Here is a 25,116-nt window from a genome sequence, read left to right on the forward strand (position 1 = left end):
GAGTAGTTCTGACAGTACTGATTAGTCACCACTGAGCATCACCACTATCTAGCAACTGAAGACTAATTGTTAAGGATATAAGAGTTGTTGCCAATATAAATATTCTTAATTCATATACGGATCAATCCTTAGGACCAGCCCTCAGGCAGAAATAGCACAGTAAAAGTATAAAAGGCTGGCAGTCTACACTACTAATGAAAGCAGGAGTGCAGCATTTCAGTTTTCAGTTTCCCTGTGAGCTTGAAAATATACAGGAATGATGTACAACAGCTGTGCTCACCAACCTGGTACCCTCTTTATGTCGTGAATTCCCATTTCCATCAGCCCCAGCCTACCATGGCCACAGACCAGGAACAATGGGAGTTGGGAATCCACAACTACTAGGGGGCACCACCACAATAAATAAATTAATAATAATAATAATAATAATAATTTTATTATTTATACCCTGCCCATCTGGGTTTCCCCAGCCACTATCTTGAGTGAATCTATCAATACTACTGGTATCTTTAAATGAAGAAATTTGCTTTGGGGTAGCAAACCTTGATTGTTGATGCATAAGAAACTCATCAGGGATTGAAGAGGGACAGTATCCTCCCCCCTCCAATGGTGAGGAGCATTTAGTACTTGTCATACATTGACGCAGGTGGCGCTGTGGGTTAAACCACAGAGCCTAGGGCTTGTCGATCAGACGGTCGTCAGTTCTAATTCCCGCGACGGGGTGAGCTCCAGTTGCTCGGTCCCTGCTCCTGCCCACCTAACAGTTCGAAAGCACATCAAAGTGCAAGTAGATAAATAGGTACCGCTATGGCAGGAAGGTAAACGGTGTTTCCGTGCGCTGCTCTGGTTCGCCAGAAGCGGCTTAGTCATGCTGGCCACATGACCTGGAAGCTGTACACCGGCTCCCTTGGCCAATAAAGCGAGAAGAGCACCACAACCCGAGTCGTCCGCGACTGGACCTAATGGTCAGAGGCCCTTTTACCTTTACCGGTCATGGACATGGAAAAGGTAGTGTTTTGGCTTCCTGGGACAGGACCCTGTGAGTGGATCCAAGTGAAGACGTCCCTTTTCAGGTTTGCTCTCAGTTTAAAAAGGGAGGCCCACAACCCTTTACCCTCAGGCTGCTCGATCACTGGATCCATGCCCTAGCCTAGGCCTAGGCCAAACCTATTCACTGTAAACCATTATGCTTGTTCTGCATTCCTTTTCTTGTAAAATTGTGGACTTATGCACTGTATCACTGGAAAACAGCACTCCCCTTTCTACTCTTTGTATCTTTGCAAAGCATAAAGACTACATTGTTCAAGAGGCTGCATTAAAAAACATTCTAAAGTATTTTTGTCGATGGAAGACTTTACAGGACCGACTTGTTTGTTTACAATGTAGGAGTTTTACAGAGCAGTGCAAAGGTTTGGGCTTTGAGATACACTCAGGAAGATTTATTTAGGAGCACAAATTCTGTGCAGCCTTGGGAAGGAGCATTATACCTTTGGTTTTTTTTAACAAAGCTAGGAGGCCTTTTCAAAGACTGGCCTTCCAAACATAAAGACAGGCAAAGCAAGAAAGTATGCAAGGATTAGACATAAGGCCCTAAATCATGTATTTGTTTTGAACGAGTAGATAAAGAGGTACCACTGTGACGGGAAGGTAAATCGTGTTTCTGTGTGCTCTGGCACTCGTTCCAGTGTTCGGTGCATAAGAAGCCATTTAGTCATGCTGGCCACATGACACAGAAAAGTTGTCTGCAGTCAAAACGCCAGCTCCTTTGGCCTAAAAGCAGAGATGAACACCATACTCTAGTTCAATTCGAATGGACTTAACCGTCTAGAGCTCCTTTACCTTTTACATAATTTGTTCTATATTATTATTATTAGTAGTAGTAGTAGTACATTTTGTCTATTCCCCCCCTGCCCGATTGACAATCTTATTCAATCACCTCTCCAGCTTTAAGGTTTTCAGCTGATTTAAAGCTTTCAGTCATGAGGGCTTGAATTTTGGTCTATTAAAAGCAAAGATCTTCAGGCCCCAATCACGATTAAGAGATCCTCATTATGAATACAATGACAAAAGTAACAATGTAAAAAGAAGACACTGCTGATTTTTCTTGAAATCTAAATCTTAAATAGTTTTGGGGTGCCAGCAGATTAGAAAAAAATGTCACTATTGAGAATCAATTAGTGCCATATTAGAATAAAACTATAATGCTTTTACATTTTACTGAAGGGATTAGTAACCTGTGACATTCAAGATGTGACACAGACTACAATTCCCATCATCACTGGCCACTGTCCTTGCTAGTTGGATTTAATGGGGGTTGGAGTCCAACAATTCATTCAGGGTCCATTCTCCACCCCCCCACCCCACTTTACAGGCTGTAACTGGAAGAACCTGCTTGAAGAATCTTCCTCTTCAAATGTGCTGTTTGCAAGAGAACTCTGTGCAAAGCTGTCCACATAAGCTGCTCTGCACATACTACACAATCCTTCCAAAGGCTTGTGCACGCCTGAGCTGGCAAATATGAGCAGTGTATTGTATCACACACATCACCCTCTGGACTGTGACTGGTTGCTGTTAACCACATCTTCGTAATGAGCTCATAAATGCAATACGGTTTAAGAATATTACCTGGAGCTGTTGTCTGCAAAGCATCATGACGTCTGAAAAATTCCAACTGTGCTTATAAGCACTGAAAAATTAAATAGGCTATCGTGTCTTCACAGTTAATTTATTTTGCAGTTACAAGCAGCCACTTAAACTGGCTACAAAAGAATAAATAAAGCAACCATGAGTGCAGCAATCTGGATATGCGCATCATTGGAAGACTGTTGCAGCGCAATGTGCTTCATTGCTGCCCTCAACTCAAGTGGACACAAGATAAAGTATTTTCCCTTTTAAATTAAAAAAACAACACACAACTGGCCCAGGTTATTTTCACCTTTGGCAAAAGAAAAATAGGCTGTTAAATACACCCAGCAATACCTCTGCTTCAAATTATAAAATGTAGAAAAATGGTATAATATCATACAGTAACAAAACACACACTGGTTAAAGCACTTCAGTCTGTTCCAAAATACTTCTGTCCAAAATGCGTTGGGGCAACAGGATGAACTTCTGTTGTTAGAATTGTGATATCTGGGAATTCCTGGATTATTGATTTGGCACCTTTAAAAGAAGAAAAGTTGGAGCAGTTAAACATTTCAGTAAACAAGGGCTCGCATCTACTTACGGAGCTTGAGATCTCTTCTCTCTCCTCCTCCTCTGCCCCCCTTTAGAATTAACCCATCTAACATACAGACTTCATTACATTTTCACAATGGCAATTGCTGCTAGCATAAACTCCTTTCAATGATGCATTTTCCTCCCCAATGTTTTGTACATAGCTGCATTCTTTGGCCAAGTGAAATTAAGTGCAATGATCCTGGATGCTGACATGAGTTGGTCAATGGCAAATCCCAGTAAAGTGGACTGGGGCCACGTGTGTTCTGAGAGGAAGGAACCTGTCCCCAGTCCCCATATAACAAAGTATTCCTTGGCAGACAACTGACATGAAAAGCATGGGGAGCAGGGATCTTATTGGCACATGTGGTGGAGCTGTACCATAAATTCTGGAAACAACTGATTACAGAAATCAGCAGACATATAGGTAAACATGTTATCGTCTATTTTTGATAAAAAATAATGTGTATCCTATATCAGAGAACGTCAACAGGACTAGCTCACCATATTCAGTTTGGCTGTTTGTCTGCCCTGTTGCTTTAACTTACCATGGGGTGTAGAGAATAGACTCAGCAGGATTATGACATTTGGCTGGACTCCATGTTCTATAAGAACCTTTACAGCCTCAATCACAGTGTTGCCAGTACCTGACAATATTTTGTGGGGGGGGGGGAGAAAGAGGAATTAGTGTATTTTCAAGTTATGTTACTATCAAAATCAAACTATTTAGCCATTAATCTGCATGGTCTACAGGTATGAATTAGACATTCCAAACAAAAACAACAAGCTAAAACAATAAGCTCAGTGCATCTAAATTTCCTTCTCCAATGGCTAGCATTGCTCAACGTACTCTTTCAAGGAGTAAATAGAGTCAGTTTTGAAATGGGTGGCAGCCATGGGCTTAAATCTCAATTCTAAACACTTAACTCTGAACTAAATTATCTTGTTGATTTATACCAAGTGTATTTGGCATTGGGGTTTGAGACTTTTATGGCTTCTATATCTGATTTCAATGCATTTTTATAAAAGTTTGAAATTTTAAAATTGGTTAAACAGAATCAAACAGCTCAGAACTGAGAAATAAATATCTGATCCTATTTAATTAACATTTAGGAGTGAGCAAAAGCTTCCATATCACCCCCTGCTGAACAGTTACGGTCTACTAGTTACACCCAGCATCAACATCCTCATTACTTGTTTGTATCATTAGATTACAAGTTGCATCATTAGATACATATTTTCAACACATGCAGCCTATAGACCAGGCATAGGGAAACTCGGCCCTCCAGATGTTTTGGGACTACAATTCCCATCATCCCTGACCACTGGTCCTGTTAGCTGGGGATGATGGGAGTTGTAGCCCCAAAACATCTGGAGGGCCAAGTTTCCCTATGCCTGCTATAGATACTGATGTGCCAGCTAATGCACTGTAGTCCAACTAATGTAAATTCTGGAAAAACTTGAAAAATCCAGTGTTGTATGGCCCCAAACCAAATCCTTAATTCTAACCAATGATGAATCTACCTTCCAAGAGAGCCCTCTAGTCAAATGGTCAATATTTGGGGGGTCAGGAATCCTTTAAGGCACTCACTTAGTATTGGGTACATGAGGAGAACTTTTCTCCTGAAAATATCTGGTGGAAACTTTGCATAGTACACTTTGGCTCTCTGAGTGTCTTCATCGCTCTGGATCAGGATCTTTCCTATTCGGATGGATCTACAACAGTCACGCAAACCCTGTTCCATAGCCTCTCCTTCATGGGGGGAAGAAAACAAGAAATCGAGTTACAAATCAATCAATGGCCAGCCTGTTTCACTAATCTACCTGCTATTTTGTTTTTGCAATGGCGTCTATATAAAATTTTCATTCTGCAACATACTATAGCTCCCCATATAACAGAAGACAGCTGATGCCATTCAATAAAAGCTGGTGTGAGAGGCAAGCACTATCAGCAAGGAAAGATGCAACTTACATTCATGTGAAAAATTATGAATACACACTTCACATCATCCATTTTCCATGAGGATGCAAGCCAAAAGTGGCTATGTCAAAACTTACTCTTAGAAAGGACATATGGGATTAAACCTTTGCTTGGAAAGCATAAAGTCATTTTTGTCATTGTTCCTCTTACAGCCCTCTATGTTGCTTTCCTTAGTATAATTTAGTAATTTACGTAGTAGTCATACATCTGTTTCCAATATGGTGCCACTATTGCTAGAAACAGCAACACTGCACTGATAATAAAAAGACTGAACACACACAAAATGTTAAATGACTTACCACTTCTCATTATGCTGACTCCACAATTTCCTTTTTCAAATTTCACCCCTTCATATTTGTACCCTGTTGAAAGGTCACACAGAATCTGGATTAAAGATATTGTTTTCCTTTTACCCACACTGAATATCCTATTTCAAGAGGGACAGTGGAAGTTGCATTAGCCACTTACAATTCTAAGGCACATTTTACACACCTTGGTGATCTCAAAAAGAGGTCTATCCTTCAAAGTTCCACAGAGAGTACAAAATAAAATAGCAGTTTATTTATTTATCCTACTCTTCATCCCAAAAAGGCTCACAGAGCATCTTAACCAACACACAGAGCATCTTAATCAACACACACACACACGACAGTCCTTGTCTCTAGGCTTACAAACTTAAAAAAACAAACCCACACACAAATGACAAATGGATAATGTATTGGAAGGGACATCAGCTTGGGTACAAATCCTTCTCTCTTTCTTTCTTGTATAATATATTTATTAATTTCCACACAAAAAACATTACATTTAAGAAGAGAAAAAAACATAAAATAAAACATTTATAACAACTGTATATACACAATCAATATTAAATCCACATTATGGGATTACTTGAATTCCCCAACTTCCCTCTACTCCTTCCCTTGGTTCCTTTGTATTATCTTCATTCATGCATGTCAACAGGGTACAAATCCTTCTAATGACCAGGTGGGGTGGACAGGAGAAGTCAAAACTAGCTGGCCTCTGAGATGTGCCAACAAGAATGCCCCTACATCCCTTCTACATCCATCCAGCCAGACACTCATACATTGCATCTAAACCAAGACCTATTCTCAGGCCCATGCAGAGTTTGTCTGAGGCCTGGGGAGGGAATCTTGTTAGAACAATGTAATAAACTCAAACAGGCCACTGATGCCCCCTCCCCACCCAGTGGGCTTAGCCTGGGGCAGGTATATCCAGATGCCCCCCTCCTCTGAAGGGGCCTTCCTAGTTTAGCAAACACATTTTTAAAATTGTTTTTCTCCCGGTCCTGAAGAGGCCTGGCCTTTGCCAAATTATCTCAAAAAAATCATTTCACAAAGTGATCAAATTCTAAATATCCTCTTATTTGCAGAATTCCTACTCTATTGCTAACTTTACTGGCAGGTCAAACCACACAGCCCATTTTACTTTACACCATATCCTTATTCTCCACACCAGCTAGCCTGGGCATACTTTCCCCATTACCTGTTGGAGTGGTTACTGTGCATTCTGTGTATGGCAGCTGATTCAACCCCTCTTCAACCACAAGCCTGATCTGTAAGAGGGAAAGAATTCAAATGGGGGAGGGAGCAAGACAAAGTGGAAGAAAAGAGAGAAAACATTGTCACAGCAAGGCTCCAGTTTCAACTAACTGCTAGAACACCGTCAGTGCAAGGGCACAGCCCAAGTGCTCCCCCTCAACATCTTCAACAGTCCAGAAATAAGTGCAATGGACTTTGATCCACCATCTGCACCACCTGCAGATCATTTTAACTATTGTTTGTATGACATCATGTATGTACAACATTTACACACTGGAAAGCATGGAACAAAGAGCAGAGGACTTCAAAGCTACTGATTCTTTTACACTCCTGTAAAGACTCCCAGTTTGAACTCCCCTTGCCTAGATATTTTCAAACTGTAATATTATCTTATTCATTCTTTATCTGATGGTTCAGTAACCTTTTCCAGGTTGAGGGCCACATTACAATGGTCACAAGCTGTTGTGGGCCACATTCCAGTAGTGATCAGGGCAAGTCCCCCCACCCCCACATCTCTATGTAGGAAAAATGTCACATGTGATGTGGCCCTAGGTGTAGGTATACAGGAAAATGTAACAAAATAATGATTTTCCCTGGTTATATTATTTAATGTATTCTTCCATAGTTGAGGGGAAACTATTTTTAAGTGGAAGAACTTCATGTCTGTTATTGTGTAAGTGACTATTTCCATGAACAAGCCAGCATTAAAGAATGGCAGGAGATTCTCTGTGTAGTAGATACTGCCCATTATTTAAATTGGGATCATGTTAAGTAAACATCCTGAAAATGTCATGAAGCCAGGACACCAGTGTTTCTTAACAGCTAAAAGCTAAATGGTTTTATCTGTTTGGTGCAAGAAACTCTGCAAACAAACTAATATTGTCACTAGAAAGCAAGCCTGAGTTTTTGTTTCTATATCACAATTTAGTTCAGCATATTAATAGCCTAATCCTAAACATATTTATTGAAAGTCAGCTCTGTTGGCATAAAAGTAGATATGCTTAGGATTAAACATAAATTCTGATATGAAAACTATTACTGACAGATTGTTGGTTTTCAAATAAGCAGCAGGTTCAAAGAAAACTGATCTCTTTTCCAGCAATAGTTATTCATTCCAGCAGAATACTCCTGTTAATACACAAATCTACACAACAGGCCTTCAACTAACTTACCAATCGATCAGCAGAAAATACGAAGTCCCCTCTACTGGATGTCCTGGAGGAAAAGAACAGAATTTTTAGCATGATTGTCCAACAAGTATAAGCTACTATTGTTAAATATCCCAGAAAATATGCACACAATTAAAAATAAGTGCTGAAATGCATCTATAACTTTCCCTCATAATATAAACTAAAGGCTTGACCTTTAGATTAACTTATTTGAAGTCATTAAGGTCCTTGAACATTAGTCATTAGAGGTGAATTTGAAGTGTTTTCTAAGGTTTATAAGCAGAGATATTATGCATGAAGACAAGGAGTTATGCATGTGAATCTCATTTTACTCATTGTCTTATTTAGCCAGACAATCTGAATCTAGAAAGTGAAGTAGCAGTCCATGGGGTCCCAAATGTATGGTCCACTAAAAAACAGAATTAATTTAAAACACTAGGAAAAAGATTCTGCCACCTCATGCAGTGTTCGAAACTCCCATTGTTCTAGGCACATTTTGCGACAAGGAATTTCATTAGTGTGAACAGTTTCTGAGCTCTGGGCACAGTACTGCGCCTAAGATTTCAGATAAAAACTGCAGAGTGGAAGGAAAGGAGAACCTTTTTCTGCCTTCCCACTTCCAGCTACTTTCTGAAGACTGGAGAAGAGACCCCCTTAAGAATATTAGGGAGTGAGCAGGGAAAGGACTATACCAGGGGTCGGCAACGTGTGGCCCATGGGCCGGATGCGGCCCACGAAGACCGTTTTACCAGCCCACGAGCTGCCCCTGAACCGAGCTGCCTGCTCAGTGAGTCCCCCGCACGCTGCGCTAAAGCAGCACAGCACGGTGCAGGGACTTGCCGAGTGGTGCCAGAAATTGCGTCTGCGCACACACAGATACTGGAAATCGCGACTGCGCATGTCCAGACGCCGAAAATCGCTTCTGCGCAGGCGCAATTTCCGGTGTGTGGGCGTGCACAGAAGCAATTTCTGGCCTCACGGACATGCACAGACACTGATTTCTGTGGAGTGATCCAGCCCATGGCCTGTAAACCTTGTCGCCTCCTGGACTAGACCATGTGAAAAATTAACACAATATTTTAGCTGCAGTTCATTCATTTTCAATTTGTATTCTTGTTATTTTAAAAGTCGCCTAGACATTCCGTTGCTGTGCCCATAACCTAGGTTTAAGGTGCCATTTAGCTCCTAGCTTTCATATCTCAGTTTCTAACACTGATCTCATGACAATGGTCACAGACGTTACTTATACACAGTGCTTTTTTTCTTTTAAAAAAATGTTTAGAGTACTCTCATTTTCCTACTCATATTGAAATACTGCCCCTCAATGAGGCCAAACTTAATATTCACAAAATGTTTAGGGGTATGCGTAGCCCGGCATGCGTCCCCCCCAAAAAAGCACTGCTTATACACCTCTCCAACGCAGTTAGAAGCTTTCATTTTCTCTTGTTATGTTGCTGTTGTATTCAATAATGGGGAACATAGTTTAATGTTAGAATTAGTCTACTCAGGTCAACTCCATGGTTTGTTTTGTTTTAAAACTAATAGTACTTAGTGTTAACCACTATCCCCAGTTAAAAAACAGCAAGCTATATTTAAGGGAAAGCAACATGAAAGCCTTTCAAACTTATCCCAGCTGTTTGGGAGAAGGAGAGGGAAGGGTGGCAAAAGCCTGCAAGGATACTAGGTTCATTTATGGTGCACTAAACCAAAGTTTAGCACAGAGGATTTCAACCTTTTTGGGTCCATAGTTCCTTTGACCAACTACATTCTTTCTGCAACACCCCTGTAGGGCTCAGGAGCCCAGTTATGTCACCGCTTGCCTGCAGAGTGAACAGCCTGTCACCCTTTTTCAAACACCCTCCCTTGTGCAGTATTCCCTCAGCCTCTCTTCTTGGAAGTCCTCTAGACAGCCACTGCTGCCCCTCTGCCCCAAAGAGAGGTGCCTCCTCACACTGTCCCACAGGGGCCTGGGACTTCTCTATCCATTTCCACTCCTGACCATCATTCAAGGCACCCAGGGTGCCATGGCACACTGGTTGAAAACCACTGGTTTAGCATGAGATTTATACTAAGACCCCATCTGCACTATACATTTAAGGCAGAATCATACCACTTTAAACAGCCATGGCTTCCCCTAAAGACTCCTTGGAAGTATAGTTTGTTATGGGTGAACTAGCTGAACTCAACCAGCTATACTCTTTGTGAAAGATACAGGAAATTGAATGCAGATTTCCAAAGAATAGCAAGGAGAGACAAGAGGGCCTTTCTAAACGAGCAATGCAAAGAAATAGAGGAAAATAACAGAATGGGAAAAACCAGAGATCTGTTCAAGAAAATTGGAGATATGAAAGGAACATTTCGTACAAAGATTACCACAATTAAGGACAAAAGTGGAAAGGACCTAACAGAAGCAGAAGACATCAAGAAGAAGTGGCAAGAATACACAGAGGAACTATACCAGAAAGATATAGAGGTCTCATGCACCCCAGGTAGTGTGGTTGCTGACCTTGAGCCAGACATCCTGGAGAGTGAAGTCAAATGGGCCTTAGAAAGCCTTGCTAACAACAAGGCCAGTGGAAGTGATGATATTCCAGCTGAACTATTTAAAATCCTAAAAGATGATGCTGTTAAGGTGCTACACTCAATATGCCAACAAGTTTGGAAAACTCAGCAGTGGCCAGAGGATTGGAGAAGATCAGTTTACATCCCAATCCCAAAGAAGGGCAGTGCCAAAGAATGCTCTAACTACCGCACAATTGCACTCATTTCACACTCTAGCAAGGTTATGCTTAAAATTCTACAAGGCAGGCTTAAGCAGTACGTGGACCGAGAACTCCCAGAAGTGCAAGCTGGATTTCGAAGGGGCAGAGGAACCAGAGACCAAATTGCAAACATGCGCTGGATTATGGAGAAAGCTAGAGAGTTCCAGAAAAACATCTACTTCTGCTTCATTGACTACGCAAAAGCATTTGACTGTGTCGACCACAGCAAACTATGGAAAGTTCTTAAAGAAATGGGAGTGCCGGATCACCTCATCTGTCTCCTGAGAAATCTCTATTTGGGACAAGAAGCTACAGTTAGAACTGGATATGGAATAACTGATTGGTTCAAAATTGGGAAAGGAGTACGACAAGGCTGTATATTGTCTCCCTGCTTATTTAACTTATATGCAGAATTCATCATGCGAAAGGCTGGGCTGGATGAATCCCAAACCGGAATTAAGATTGCCGGAAAAAATATCAACAACCTCAGATATGCTGATGATACAACCTTGATGGCAGAAAGTGAGGAGGAATTGAAGAACCTTTTAATGAGGGTGAAAGAGGAAAGCGCAAAATATGGTCTGAAGCTCAACATCAAAAAAACTAAGATCATGGCCACTGGTCCCATCACCTCCTGGCAAATAGAAGGGGAAGAAATGGAGGCAGTGAGAGATTTCACTTTCTTGGGTTCCATGATCACTGCAGATGGTGACAGCAGTCACGAAATTAGAAGACGCCTGCTTCTTGGGAGAAAAGCAATGACAAACCTAGACAGCATCTTAAAAAGCAAAGACATCACCTTGCCAACAAAGGTCCGTATAGTTAAAGCTATGGTTTTCCCAGTAGTAATGTACGGAAGTGAGAGCTGGACCATCAAGAAGGCTGATCGCCGAAGAATTGATGCTTTTGAATTATGGTGCTGGAGGAGACTCTTGAGAGTCCCATGGACTGCAAGAAGATCAAACCTATCCATTCTCAAGGAAATCGGCCCTGAGTGCTCACTAGAAGGACAGATCCTGAAGTTGAGGCTCCAGAACTTTGGCCACCTCATGAGAAGAGAAGACTCCCTGGAAAAGACCCTGATGTTGGGAAAGATGGAGGGCACAAGGAGAAGGGGACGACAAGGATGAGATGGTTGGACAGTATTCTCGAAGCTACTAACATGAGTTTGGCCAAACTGCGGGAGGCAGTGAATGATAGGCGTGCCTGGCGTGCTCTGGTCCATGGGGTCACGAAGAGTCGGACACGACTGAACGACTGAACAACAACAACATACTCTTTGTGGGTGTAGGCTACTACAAGTACATAACTCAATGCTTAACAGCTTGCACTTCCTACCCATATTCTACCAGGCCAGGATCAAGGTTGTTCATTAATTTGCAAGGCTCTTAACCACTTGGGTGCAGGCTATCTTAAGAACTGCTTGGCTTTTATATGCTTAATCACTGTGGTCTTCATGGAGTCACCGTTAGCGCTCCCCAACCTCCCCAATGGCTCAAATGCATAACTTGTATCCACAAGGAGCCTTATGTTCAATATTGTGGGCTGAACTCCATGAAACTCCTTCACAGCTGAGATAAGACAGATCACATCTATTCTGAACTTCTGGCATCTAATGAATTCCTTATTTCACCAGGCATTTTAAGCATTCTGATGTTGTAGGTAGTATAACTTTTTAATCATATTGTAAACTACTAAAATAAAAAAATCACAAAAGGAAAATATGGCAACCTAAAATGGTCACATTCTGCATATTCTGATCAGAATTAAGTATTAAGTTAAGACTGCTGTTCATTGGAACATGCAAATGAAGTCAAAATCCTTCCTAGAAGCTATAAGCTCATGTGTGACAATATTATAGGATCAAGTTAGTTCCATAATAAACTTGATCCCCCATTCAAAAAATGAGTGGCTTTCGTTGCTTATTTAGGATCAGCGTAGAAGCAGTTAAAACCATCTGCAGCCATATACAAAATGCCAGCAGTTAAATTTACCTCCCATTAACTGTGGATTTTGTCATAATAGAAACACACTGCTCGGAGCTGCTTCTATGGAAACCTGTTCTCAAGCACAACTGCCTACAAATCCTTTTTTCATTGTAAACTGCAGCACTGCCAATTTTAGCCCTGAAATCAGGCAATATAATCTGCGGTAGGAATGAAAGTTTTATGAGACTAAATCCCACTCCCCATTAAACCCAGCATACATATATAAACACAAGTCATGTACAAATATTCAGTGAAACAATCCACTGAAGATTCAATATTTGTATCCCTTGTCCTACCACTGTGTTCAACAGGGACGGCCCATCCCATTCCATCCCACTGAGACAAAACGGGAATGTGTCACCCTCTTCCCACTGCCCATTCAACCAAAGCCTCACTTTCTAGGGTTGTGAGGCTGTGGCAACAACTTCCAGGTTTCAGTGAGATCTCGCAAGAGGTCTACAAGGTCTTGCCAAAACCTAGAAGTCACTGCCACTGCCGCTCCTCTGGCTGCAGCAGCAAAGGTGGTGCACCCCTACGGGAGAAGTGGTGGTAGTGGCCATAGTAGCTTCCAGCAAGATCTCATTACTTTAAATTGAACCTGAAAACAGACTTGTATAATGTGATCAAACAGCCCATCTCAGTTCTGGACCACCTGAAATTTCAGACAGTTTTTAAAAGCACTCCCACATATAACTCATTGGAATAGTCTTAAACAGGAGTTACTTGAGCATAAGCAGCTATGGCTAGACTATTTCCATCCAATTAAGGAGACAGGTTGCATGGAGTCCATTGTCTTTCTATTTCTAAGGGGAAGCATTCCTGTCTTACCTAGAATTTATCCAAGTGTCATCACAGACAATCTTCTGCACTACCTCAAACTGAACACATTTGAATGGGGTTGGCTTACACATTCAGCTGCCAACCATCAAGTGTACAGTAGTCTAGTGGAGTTAAATTTAGACACTGGGTTAGCTACACAAGATGGTTGTGTTAGGGTTCATTTATTTTGTGCCTTGCTCCTCCCTGCCATAACTCTACTTACTGCCCTGCATCTTTAACAGTACCAAAAAAGAAAGAAAGCAAGTAGATATGCATGTGTAAACAGCTCTATGTCTTGGCTACTTTTAACAATCACAGGGGATGGCCAATTGCCTTGTATTCCATAATCAAGCAAAAGCTGTCTTCCTTCAAAAGTGATGCCTTTATGAGATTAGGAATTCTGTTTCTACAGCATCCAGGCAGAGGCCTCTTTAAAACCATGCCCGGGCCTAGGGATTGCTCCCAGCAGCTGGTACTCAGAGGGCATACTAGCCCTGGACATGAAGGTCCCATTTTTCATGACAGTCAAAAGCTCTCTTCAGGTGTTCTGTATGTCTATTAAGTAAATATGCAAGAGGGGCTATGGGAATCAGAACATTCCCCTTCCCTTGTATCACCCTCCACAAACTGAACCGCAATCACCTGAAGTAAAACACCTTCTATATTCAGAAGCTCCCTGTATGTTTAGAAGCCTGGAAAAATAAGGTTGTAAAATGTGCAGAGAGCCACCACAAATTCAGACAATGATCAGGTCAGGAGGTAACCCTTCAATTTGTGGAGGGAAAGGCACATGGAGCAGAGCTATTGCACTTGTCCCTACAAGTCCCCTTCATGTATTTAGGACACCTGCAGAGAGCCATTTCCTCTAATATTTTGTAAAGTCATCTAGTGATGTGGGGCGTAAAAACATTCATTTTGTGGGTTCATTAGTAGCAATGAAATGGTGCCAATTGTAAATACAATCTTAAGCAAGCATGACAGTTTCAAAAGTTTGTTTAGTAAATACAAGTAAAATTAATATGCTACATTACTTTCTAGGGCCTCTGATTTTTTTCTGATGCAAATTAACTTAATTTGTATAAGGCATTTTTCCCTGAGAATTTTCCAAATCAAAAAGTTTGGATAACCCACACTGTTGAGGGCATCCAACCTACTATTCATTACAACTCATTATGGTTGTGGATTCCATATGCTAATTATGCTTTTCTTGTCTGTCTTGAACCCACTGCCAGAGTACATAAGATGGACAAACATTTCTCTGCTGCATCATACTATTTTCCCCTTGTTTTTCTCTGTTTCATTCCAAAGATGTCTTATACAAGAAGACTAGATTATTGGCTAATCACTCTTTTCTCTTGCCACTTAGTGGCAAGGAATGAAGCATATTCCTCCAATTACAAATACATTATACTGGACTTGACAAAGTATTTGTGCATATCCCAAAAAATGTTGATGCACAAGGAATTTCAATAAAACGCAGAAATGAGGATTTTGACATGGAAAAACTGACACTGCCAAAGGCACAGTGGCAACACTGGGTGCGTCTATAATAAATGTGTGATGTCAGACAATGCAAGCAATATTTCTTCTTGCCTGCTGGAGCACACAGCTAATCATGATGCTATCTACAGCTAGCTGACTTTTTACATTGTGAGGTACATGTTAATACATTCATTCAAAATCAGGAAGTAGCTACTGCAAGAGCTTTACAGAGCTTTTTAAAATAGGTGCAGCTACAACTCAGGAAAGCATATAATATACTATAAAGCTAGTAGCTTTGAGAAAAGCATCATTGTTTGTTTTGAGATAATTGTAGTATGATTCTTGCCCAAATCATCCTAACACTGACCTGGTCAGCAAGACCATTTATGTAGTGGAGAACAGGCACTCCCATGATACCGGCACTTCTTAAAGAGACTGGTATACACATAAAGCTGATTTTCATGATACCTCCTTTTTTGAGGAGGAGAAAGCAGCTCATCAAGCTGTTTAAATAGAAAAGCATCCATATGCAGTTTGAAAGAAAAAACTTTTTCATTGTTATCTCTTAACTCTGTGTGTGCACAACCACAGGGCTCCTCCAAGCTGGTGTTATTTTGCAGGCAGTGTGTTCAAAATTAGCCATGCACGAGGAGCATTTTGCACCTGGTTATTGGCCACTTGCAACCAAGTGAAGATGCCTGAGTGCCAGGATGGAGGTGCATGCCTGGGGATAATTGGATCTTGACTGTCTTCACACATTAATACTGAGGAATCATAACAGAACAACTATTAAAGAAGAAACTCAAGAACGTGTTGCAAAGTACACTTGCAATCAGTGTTAGAAACTAAGATATATAAGTTAGGTGCCAAATGGCTCCTTTAACCAAGGTTGCAGTCACCAAAACGGAATGTCTAGTTGCCAGTTTTGGGCAAGACAACTCTAAAGACTTATTTTTCAAGTGATGGACTGACTGTGATTGATTATCACTTAAATATTTGGCTAGTTCAGATGACAATCTTGTGCTTGGTTAAGAACTTTGAGAGAAGTCACTTTATCCAGGGACAGCCCACATATATATTGGCCTATTCCTACAGGATGTAGTATTGCATTACAGTATTTCTCTCCAGAGCAACTTAGTACAACAAAAACAGCATTTGTGGTATACAAAGTTACAGCATTTCAGCAGGATGTTACAGCTATGCACTAGTTGGAAATGAAAGGGTATGACTGCCACAAAACTTTTGCAGGAATATTTTTTTTGCCTGTGGGGTCATACACTGATAGCATCAAAAGAACAAATCATCACAATTACACCGTCTAGAGGGGTCCATCCTCATCAACTGTAAAAAGTGAAACAAAATGCTCACACCTAAGCTGAATGCTAAAAACTAAATATACCAATACCAAACATGCATTCAAATAACCAATAGTCAGCTGTCATTTTCCTAGCCTAGCTGCATGTTGGAGAAGTTTAACTATACAATCCAATTACAGGTAGGTAGCTGTGCTGGTCTGCCATAGTCAAAACAAACAAACAAAAAATTCCTTCCAGTAGCACCTTAGAGACCAACTAAGTTTGTTCTTGGTATGAGCTTTCATGTGCATGCACACTTCTTCAGATACACTGAAACAGAAGTCACGAGATCCTTATATATAGTGAGAGAATGGGGAGGGGTATTACTCAGAAGGATGGTGGGAATGGATGATTGGCTGATAGGTGTGGGAAACTTGTTGACGACTGTCTTATAGTCGTCTTATAGTAAAAGGCAAGGGGTGAGGTGGCTAAAGATAGCTTTGTCATGTATAATGAGATAAGAATCCAATGTCTTTGTTCAGACCAGGTCTCTCCATGGTTTTAAGTTTGGTAATTAGTTGCAATTCAGCAACTTCTCTTTCCAGTGTATTTTTGAAATTCCTTTGTAGTAAGACAGCTACTTTGAGATCTTGTATAGAATGTCCTGGGAGACTGAAGTGTTCTCCTACTGGTTTCTCTGTTTTGTGATTCCTGATATCAGATTTATGTCCATTTATCCTTTGGCGTAGGGTTTGGCCTGTTTGTCCAATATAGAGAGCTGAAGGGCACTGTTGGCATTTGATGGCATACACAATGTTAGAAGATTAGCAATCAAATAGTCCTGAGATGGTATTTTTCTACTCATACAGCTTTTACTGAATTCTGGATTCAGCTGATTTATTCCACACTTAGCATGTAAAGGCAGCCCATGGATGGCACCAATTTCCCTAAATAAACTTTCTTAAGATCAAGCTTGCTCCAAGGCTGCAATCCTAGATTCACCTTGGAATTAGACCATGGGCAGGCAAACTAAGTCCCGGGGGCCAGATCCAGCCCAATCGCCTTCTAAATCTGGCCTGCAGACGGTCCGGGAATCAGCCTGTTTTTACATGAGTAGAATGTGTCCTTTTATTTAAAATGCATCTCTGGGTTATTTGTGGGGCATAGGAATTCGTTCCTTTTTTTCCCCAAAATAGTCCGGCCCCCCACAAGGTCTGAGGGACAGTGGACTGGCCCCCTGCTGAAAAAGTTTGCTGACCCCTGAATTAGACCCACTGAAATTTACTCCTGAATGAACAAGTATAGATTCAAAACGCTTGCATATCAGCACTAAATAACACTAATGTAAGTTAATAAAATTTATATTTAGTGTCTGATTATGCTGTTTCATGTTGTTTTCATGGGATATATATTAATTTGTTAGCTTTTATATATTGGAAGCACCTAGTAAGGACAAAGCTAGCCTAGAAACCTCACATTTGAGATAACTAATGTGGAACCACTGTCCAAACAAATTTTCATGTGATAATTTTTGAAGAAACTGCAATGTGTGCAGCTGCAAGATGCAACAGTGCCTTCTCTATGAATGACCACTGAAGTGGTTACTGGTAGCTATAGTGCTGATTATCATTGGGCCCCAACCACCATCCTACTCACTAAAATCTTTCACCTACCAGTCAGCAGTGCAGGATCTAAAAGGCACCTACTGCATGCCAAAACTTGTCCCTAAGATCCAGTTACAGGTAGGTAGCCGTGTTGGTCTGTCATAGTCAAAACAATATAAAAAAATAAAAATTTTAAAAATCCTTCCAGTAGCACCTTAGAGACCAACTAAGTTTGTTCTTGGTATGAGCTTTCGTGTGCATGCACACTTCTGAAGAAGTGCACATGAAAGCTCATACCAAGAACAAATTTAGTTGGTCTCTAAGGTGCTACTGGAAGGATTTATTTATTTTTTATTTTTTATATTGTTTTGTCCCTAAGAGTTTAGCAGAGTTCATAGTACATGCTGGGCCTATTTTCACTTAATGTTAATCCCAGAGGTTCTTAACTAGACAAGATACATTAATACTGCACCTCTTTGTTTCTTCCTACACAGTAAGGCCAAAAAGAGAGAAAAGTTTCTAATACTGTACTAGTTAACCACAGTAAACAAGTACAAGCAGAACAAACTGTCATGTCAGTTTGCATGACAAAACCAGATCTGGCAGCAAGCTAAGAACAGTGAAGCAGCAGGCATAGACATCCAGCTCCCCATTCATTGGAGGTGGCTGCAGCTTGAATTATAGGCAAAACTCCAGTGCTATGACTTGCTCTTTTGCAATGTCCTCCAAAAAGTAAGGGAAAATATTGCTTTGCATTTACCCAACCCTGAGGTTATGTGATCTCAAAACAATCACCTGCCATACACTCAAGACTCAATCATAAAAGATACACCATGCCAGCTACCTGGTAAGCTATCCTTTGAAAAGATTCCTCCCGTTCCATTCCAGCAAATTTGGATGGCCAATTCAAGCGTAGGTTATATTTATGTAGCAAGTAAAATGTTTCTAGTACAGTAAGCCCAAAATTTACACACATTTAGTTTGAGTGCATTCAGCTTTACATGCCTGGCAAATTATTTTATTAAAAAGTGGATGGAAAGGGAATGGGTGTTTTGGGGGAAAAGACTTTGGCAAACCCACCTGCCCTTGAACTCAGTGTGTATTGACTATATGCAATTTTGGCTTTAGGGGTAATCCCCAGAAAATAACCCCTGTGTAAATTGCAGGCTTATTGTATTCAAAGCACACCATATGCATTATTCCAACCATCTTTTTTAAAAAGGGCCCTGTAAGGTAGGCCAGTATGACGATTCCCATGATGATGGGTGGGGCTGAGGTCAAGAGAACAGTGCTTTACAATGCCCCACCTAGTAAGTTAATGATGGAAACACTCTTTTATTCACTGAGCTTTGCCCTAAGCTATCTCAGACACGGAAAACCAACCTGGGAAAAGTCCCTTCTGCTTTGTTTATTCCTCACCGCTACGCCCCCTCCTTCCTGCAAAGCATAACGCGGGACGCATCATTTCTTATTTAAAGAGAGCTCGCCCACAGCTTCGCTCAGCACCATCACATTCATTGTGATGCACAGCAAGAGAGAAGAGACCGCCCTCCGAACATCACTGCATAATATACATTTATATACATTTTAAACAGGGGTACAGAAAGGCTAGCTCCCCTGCTCATGAGGCTGAACTCCCAACAACAAATGAACACGCACCGTTAACTCTTCGTGCATCTAATGCGGTGGACCGCAAAAGCTTATACCGCAATAAATTCAATGGAGTTTCCAGCCTCCCTAGAAGACACAACCTTTGCTTTGACCTGGACCCTAAACCTAGATAAATAGTCATAACATACATTATTGTGTATATTTGGGTGGGGAAAGGGAGGGTTCCCTCCCCCCAAAACAACAAGTGAGGGCCACTTGAGCACATCCTGGCCCAGTGGGTGCCACAAAAGGCAGGCTGGGCAGACTGCACGCCTCAGCTCTTGTCAGGAGGCTACGAGGCGACGGAGCTCCGTCTGGCCAGGGAACGAAAGGGGCTCTCGCGCCGACAGAGGTCCACCTCGCCGCCCCCAACCACGCGCGCACAGGCGACATTCTGCACATGCTCAGAGGGAGGCCAGCCTGGCGCCAAGACGAGGAGCTGCCGACGCGTGCCCGCCTTACCTGTCCCGGATGATGGTCTGTAGCTCCCGGATCTGGTCGTTCATGGGCAGGAGCTTGAGCCGAGGGGCGGCAGCGACCGGCATGTCGAGGGTCGGCGACGGGGCCGTGTCAGGGCCGACCCCGTTGCTGCCAGAGCAGCTGCAGCCGCCACCGCCGCTCCCGCTGCAGCAGCTGCTGCTATCCGGGCTGGGGCTATCGCCGCCCGGGCCGGGCTCGGAGAAGCGGAGCTGCCGGGAAACGACGCCGCTCCCTGTTACCGACTGCTCAGAGCAGTCCTGGTCGCGGTCTGTCGTCCCAGCCTGCTGCTGCTGCTGCTGCCGGGACGCATCTGCCGAGCCTACCCTCTGGTTGTGGCAAGGCATCGTCTCCATGCGCGGCCGGAAAGGCGCCCAGTGGTGCCCCGATGGTGCCCCACCGGTACGCCACGCGCTCGCCCCGCGCTTGGGGCTTTACCTCAGCCGCAGCGCCCGCCCAGCCGGTCAAGCTCCGCCTCTTCGAAGGTCCTGCGCGCGGCAAGTAGCCCAGCCGGGCGCGGCTATTGGCTGCTGACCTTGCCACTCGTAGCTTAGGGACAATGGGAGAGCACCTTCGGCCGAGGTGGCCCCGCCCCCCGCTCCTGACTGGGGAAAAAGCTCTTCTTTTACCTCAGAGAAGAGGCCGCATTCACGCCATACGTTCGAAGAGGCGTCATGCCACTTTAAACGGCTTCCCTCAAGGAATTCTGGGAGGTGTAGTTCGTTCAGAGTGCAAAAAGGTTTAGTGACACATTCTGAAACGGCATAACAGTCTCCTCCCCTCCCAAGAATCCTGGGAGGTGTAGTTTGTTAAACCTGCTGAGCGTTCTTAGAAGATCTCCCCACACACTTGCCCATTTCCCTCTCAAAACGACAGTTCCCAGAAGGATTTAACAATCTCTCTTGAGTGTCTTCTCACAGGAAATTGCAACTCCAAGATAAGAAAGGGAGTGGCGTTCGTAACAGCACCCCTACAGCTCCCAGAATTCTTTGGGGGAAGCCGTGACTGTTTCAAGTGGTATTAGGGCACTGTGAATGTATGGTGTGCATGTGACCAGAGAGAGATCCTCTTGTCTTTCATCATGGGCCTTTCTTATTTGGGCCACGCACCTGCTCCACAGACATCAACTGGTTTAGTGACAGGAGTGGGAGTCAGGAGCAGGTCAGCAATAACCCACATGGCTCCAGTGAAGATAACACTTCATTCAAAGACTCGAAGACAGCTCAGGAGGCCAAGCCTAGTGAACACAGCAACTCTGCCCAATTGAACTTGCCCCTAAGTGGCAGTTGCTGGGAGTGGCACCACCTTGTGCCAAAGGCTGAGGGGGCCCAATGTTGCACTGTGCGGTCATGAGAAGGTTGGGTGGTGCGCCAAGACTCCTTTTGCTGTGCGCTGGAGCACCCCGTGGTCAGAAAGCAGGGCACCGTGCAATGCCCCCCAGCAGAGCGTCCCACACTCAGGAAAAGGCCAGGAACCATGCCATGCCATGCCCCTTGCTGAAACACCCCATTCCACGCACACCCCAGAGAACCCCATGGTTGGGAGGTCAAGTGCAGGGCCGTCTTAAGCATATCCGGTGCCGTGGTTCAAAGATTCCCCCCCCCCTTCCTAGAGTTGCTGACCTTTTTACAACGCTAGCTGCCGACAGCTTTGCAGGGCTGGAGGAGGCAGGCAGCAGCTAGAGGACGGTTCCTCCGGTGGGGAAGAGGCAGAGGCTCCAGGTGCGGCGCTGCTTCAGTGCGGAGGGCGAGGGCGCAGCGCCCAGCCTCCGCCTCTTCCCTGGTGCCCGTGCCATGGTGGCCACGGCAGGCAGAGGCTCCGGGTGCAGTGCTGCTTTGGCACGGTGGGCAAGGGCAGTGAGCTGATGCTGGGAGGTGCCGTGTCCAGCCTCCATCTCTTCCCAGGCGCCCTCCAGAACTCGGCACGAACATGGCGCCCTGGCGCCACTTGCCTCTATGGTCAAGTGCTGCATCACGCTCCAGAACGCACTGTGCCGCTCCCCCTCCCCCCAAATATTGAGAGGGCCCAAAACAGCTCAGCCCCCATTAGCCAGTGCTCCTGGTTGCTAAGCCTAAGGCCCCCGCCTTCCCACAGCTCTCAAAGTCTCCTCTCCCCCAGTTCCTTCCCAAGTACTCTGAGGATCCTTCATGTTGCATGTCTTTGCTCTGTCTGTTCATACCTCTTTGGGTTCTGGGAGCCCAGCAAGGAGGAGAGCTGGTTGCTGCAGGAGAGGGAGAAAAGCTGGCTTCCTCACCAGCCTGACTCACCTCTGCCTCTTGGACTCCCTCATCCCACTCTCCTGCTTCATTCAGCTTCTGCCTCTGATTCTGGACTTCTCTCAGCCTCAGACTCTTCCTGCTCACTAAACCCTGTTACCTCTTCAGCTTCGGACACCACCTGTTCCCAATCTGCTCCCTCTGACCACTCATCCAGGGGCGTAGCAAGGGGGGGCAGGGGGAGGGCTGCCCCGGGTTCCAGGGGAGGGGGGGTGACACAGGCTGCCCCCCGTCACCCCGCCCTGCTGGGCGGGCCCCAATTGGGAGCATGCCACCTTTTCCCCCTTCCAGCGGCTTCTTTTCGGCACGAGGGGTGGGCCAGCAAGGAGGGGGTGCCACGCTTGTCGCTGGCATGACACCCCCTCCTCGCTGGCCCGCCCCTCGCGCCGCAATAAGCGACCGAAAGGGGAGAAAAAAGGAAGCAAAGCGGGCGCGCTCAGGTGCCCGCTATGCTTCTCTTTTTTCTCCCCTTTCGGCCGCTTCTTTCGGCGCTGGCTGGGCTGCGACTCCGCAGCCCAGCCAGCGCCGAAAGAAACGGCTGAAAGGGAAGGGGGTGGAAGAAAAGCGGGCGCACTCAAGCACCCGCTACACTAGTCTTTTTTCCCCTGGGGGCGTGCCGTCGCGCTGTGAACGTGCGTCATGACGTCATGACGCACTCACACGTTGCGATGCCCCGCTCCCAGGGGTGCCTCTTGGCTTCCCGCCCCAGGCAGCCAAGGGGCTAGGAACACCCCTGCACTCATCATCATCCCACTACCAATCCCCCAGCTCTGAGCCAGTCTAGGACATTTAGTAGCTGTTCCTTTTTACTCCTCCTTCTAAGGGAGGCCTGATCCTGTGCATGGAAATGCTTCAGCAGCTTTCTCCAAACTGGTACCCTCCAGATGTTTTGGACTATGACTCCTATCAGCCCCAGCAAGTTTGATGATGCTGGCTGGTGCTGGTGGGAGTTGTAGTCCACATCTGGAGGCCACTGGAGTTTGGCAGCAGGCAGCTTTAAACACTCTGCTGCCAGCAACATTGAAATTATTAGCTGTGAGAATGGCACTTTTTAAAAATGTTTTTTAAATCTTATTTTATATTATTTTGTTCCTTTGTTGTTTTTTCACCCTAGGGTCCTTTGGGGCAGAGGGGGGAACAGTGGAATAGAAATGTTAAGGTAAGTGGTGATGATGATTATGTTTTGGGCTGCAGTTCCCAACAGCCCCAGCCAGCACAGCTATACAATGGTACCTTGGGTTAAGTACTTAATTCATTCTGGAGGTCCGTTCTTGACCTGAAATTGTTCTTAACCTGTATATGATAGTAAAGCTGATGGAAATGTGGTCATGCTGGCTGGGGCTGATAGAAGCCCAAACATCTGGAGGGCACCAGGTTATGGAAGGCTGCACTTAAGAATCAGTCTACTCCCTGGTGCCTTTTGAGACATTGTTGAACTACAACTGGGCTGATGGGGGTTGTAGTCTACTAGCGTCTGGAGAGTGGCAGGTTTAGGGGAGGCTGCTTTAAGAGTTCCTTCAGAACCCTTAGCATGCTACACCTCCCATACCCTACAACATTTCTCCAATTAAACTAGTGAGGTCCCATTTCATAATGATAATTTTACTATTTATACCCCACACATATTACTGGGTTGCCCCAGCACTCTGGGCAGCTTACAACATATATAAAAACACAAGAAAACATTAAACATAAAAACCCTCCCTATACAGGATTGCCTTCAGACAGCTGTGGGGATGGATAACTTCATACCCTCAAGTATTTCTCCAATAAAAATAGGGACATCCTGAGGAAAAGCGGGACATTCTAGGATCAAATCAGAAACCAGGAAAGCTTCACTAAATCGGGGACGTCCCTGGTAAATGGGGACATATGGAGGGCCTGCACCTCCTAGTGGGGAAGCCATGACAGTTAAGAGTGGTGAAATGGCAATATATCTTTGTGGTGTAAATACTGATAGTATTCACAAAGGATGACTATCAATGGCACTAGTCATTAAAATTAAACTAGAACATACACTTAAACGTGTGCACACCAAGTACAAATTGGGTTTCATTTACATTCCTTGGGGGGGATTATTGTTAAGTGTTGGAGGGTGGTAACATTTTTAATGGATTTGTTATATTTATAAATATCATGATATTGTCCTTGAGGTCTTACAATATTCTCACATAAAAGGAAGAGTTTACAAAGAATTCCAAATGACGACTAGTCATGATGGTTATATGCTACCTCCAGTATCGGAGGCAGCATGCCTGTTGCTGGGGATCATAAGCAGGAAAATGATGGTGTGATATCTCCGTGTGCTACTTGAGGGCTTCCCAGAAGCCACAATGGGAAATCGGGCACCGGACAAGACAAGTATTTTGGCTGATCCAGCAGGCATCATCTTATGCTTATGACCACTGCAAAGGGAATGTCTGCACTGATGGCTTGAAATAGGATTAGATAAATATATGGATAAGGCTATCAATAAGCCATTGGTCATGATGGCTATATATTACCTCCATGCTCTGAGGTGGATTGCTCAGAAGGAAGGGAGTGCTGTTTAGTTCATGTCTTCTTTTGGCCTTCCCAGAGGCATCTAGTTGGCTATTCTGGGAAACAATACACTGACTGGATCAGTTAAGTCCTTTGAACCAACAGGGATTTTATGTTATACTGTGCATTACCAGCCAAGGGCCCAGCTCCACAAGATGTTTGTCCATGGAGGTGCTGCTTGTAGTAAACCACCCTTTGGGGCAGGGTGGGGTGGGAGAAGCAGCCAGGTTGGTAGCATGTTCCGAATTGCAGCTTTGCAGTTCCTTCCTCTCCAGAATAAGAGAGTAAAAATTA

The 25,116-nt window shown here is 43.9% G+C and overlaps 1 protein-coding gene across 1 annotated transcript; it reads right to left on the minus strand.

Annotated features, from left to right (window-relative positions):
* Nucleotides 1–2,709: 2,709 nt before the first annotated feature.
* Nucleotides 2,710–20,469, minus strand: UPRT (uracil phosphoribosyltransferase homolog). Its single transcript, XM_033137711.1, has 7 exons — nucleotides 19,991–20,469; nucleotides 7,932–7,974; nucleotides 6,704–6,773; nucleotides 5,497–5,559; nucleotides 4,808–4,969; nucleotides 3,765–3,863; nucleotides 2,710–3,162 (listed from the first exon to the last, which is right to left on the minus strand). Exons 1-7 carry the CDS (start codon nucleotides 20,359–20,361, stop codon nucleotides 3,056–3,058), a joined length of 915 nt encoding a protein of 304 aa, XP_032993602.1. The 5' UTR covers nucleotides 20,362–20,469; the 3' UTR covers nucleotides 2,710–3,055.
* Nucleotides 20,470–25,116: the final 4,647 nt, after the last annotated feature.

This window comes from Lacerta agilis, chromosome Z (assembly GCF_009819535.1).
Source record: "Lacerta agilis isolate rLacAgi1 chromosome Z, rLacAgi1.pri, whole genome shotgun sequence".
NCBI classification, from domain to species: domain Eukaryota; kingdom Metazoa; phylum Chordata; class Lepidosauria; order Squamata; family Lacertidae; genus Lacerta; species Lacerta agilis.

What these genes read in the sequence shown, in the direction of transcription:
- UPRT (XM_033137711.1), bottom strand. Translation starts at nt 20,361, where the DNA reads ATGGAGACGATGCCTTGCCACAACCAGAGGGTAGGCTCGGCAGATGCG. An exon ending in CAGACCATCATCCGGGACAG is followed by an intron (nt 7,975 to 19,990) that starts GTAAGGCGGGCA and finishes CTTTTCCTCCAG; the next exon opens with GACATCCAGTAGAGGGGACT. An exon ending in CCTCATGTACCCAATACTAA is followed by an intron (nt 3,864 to 4,807) that starts GTGAGTGCCTTA and finishes AAATATTGTCAG; the next exon opens with GTACTGGCAACACTGTGATT.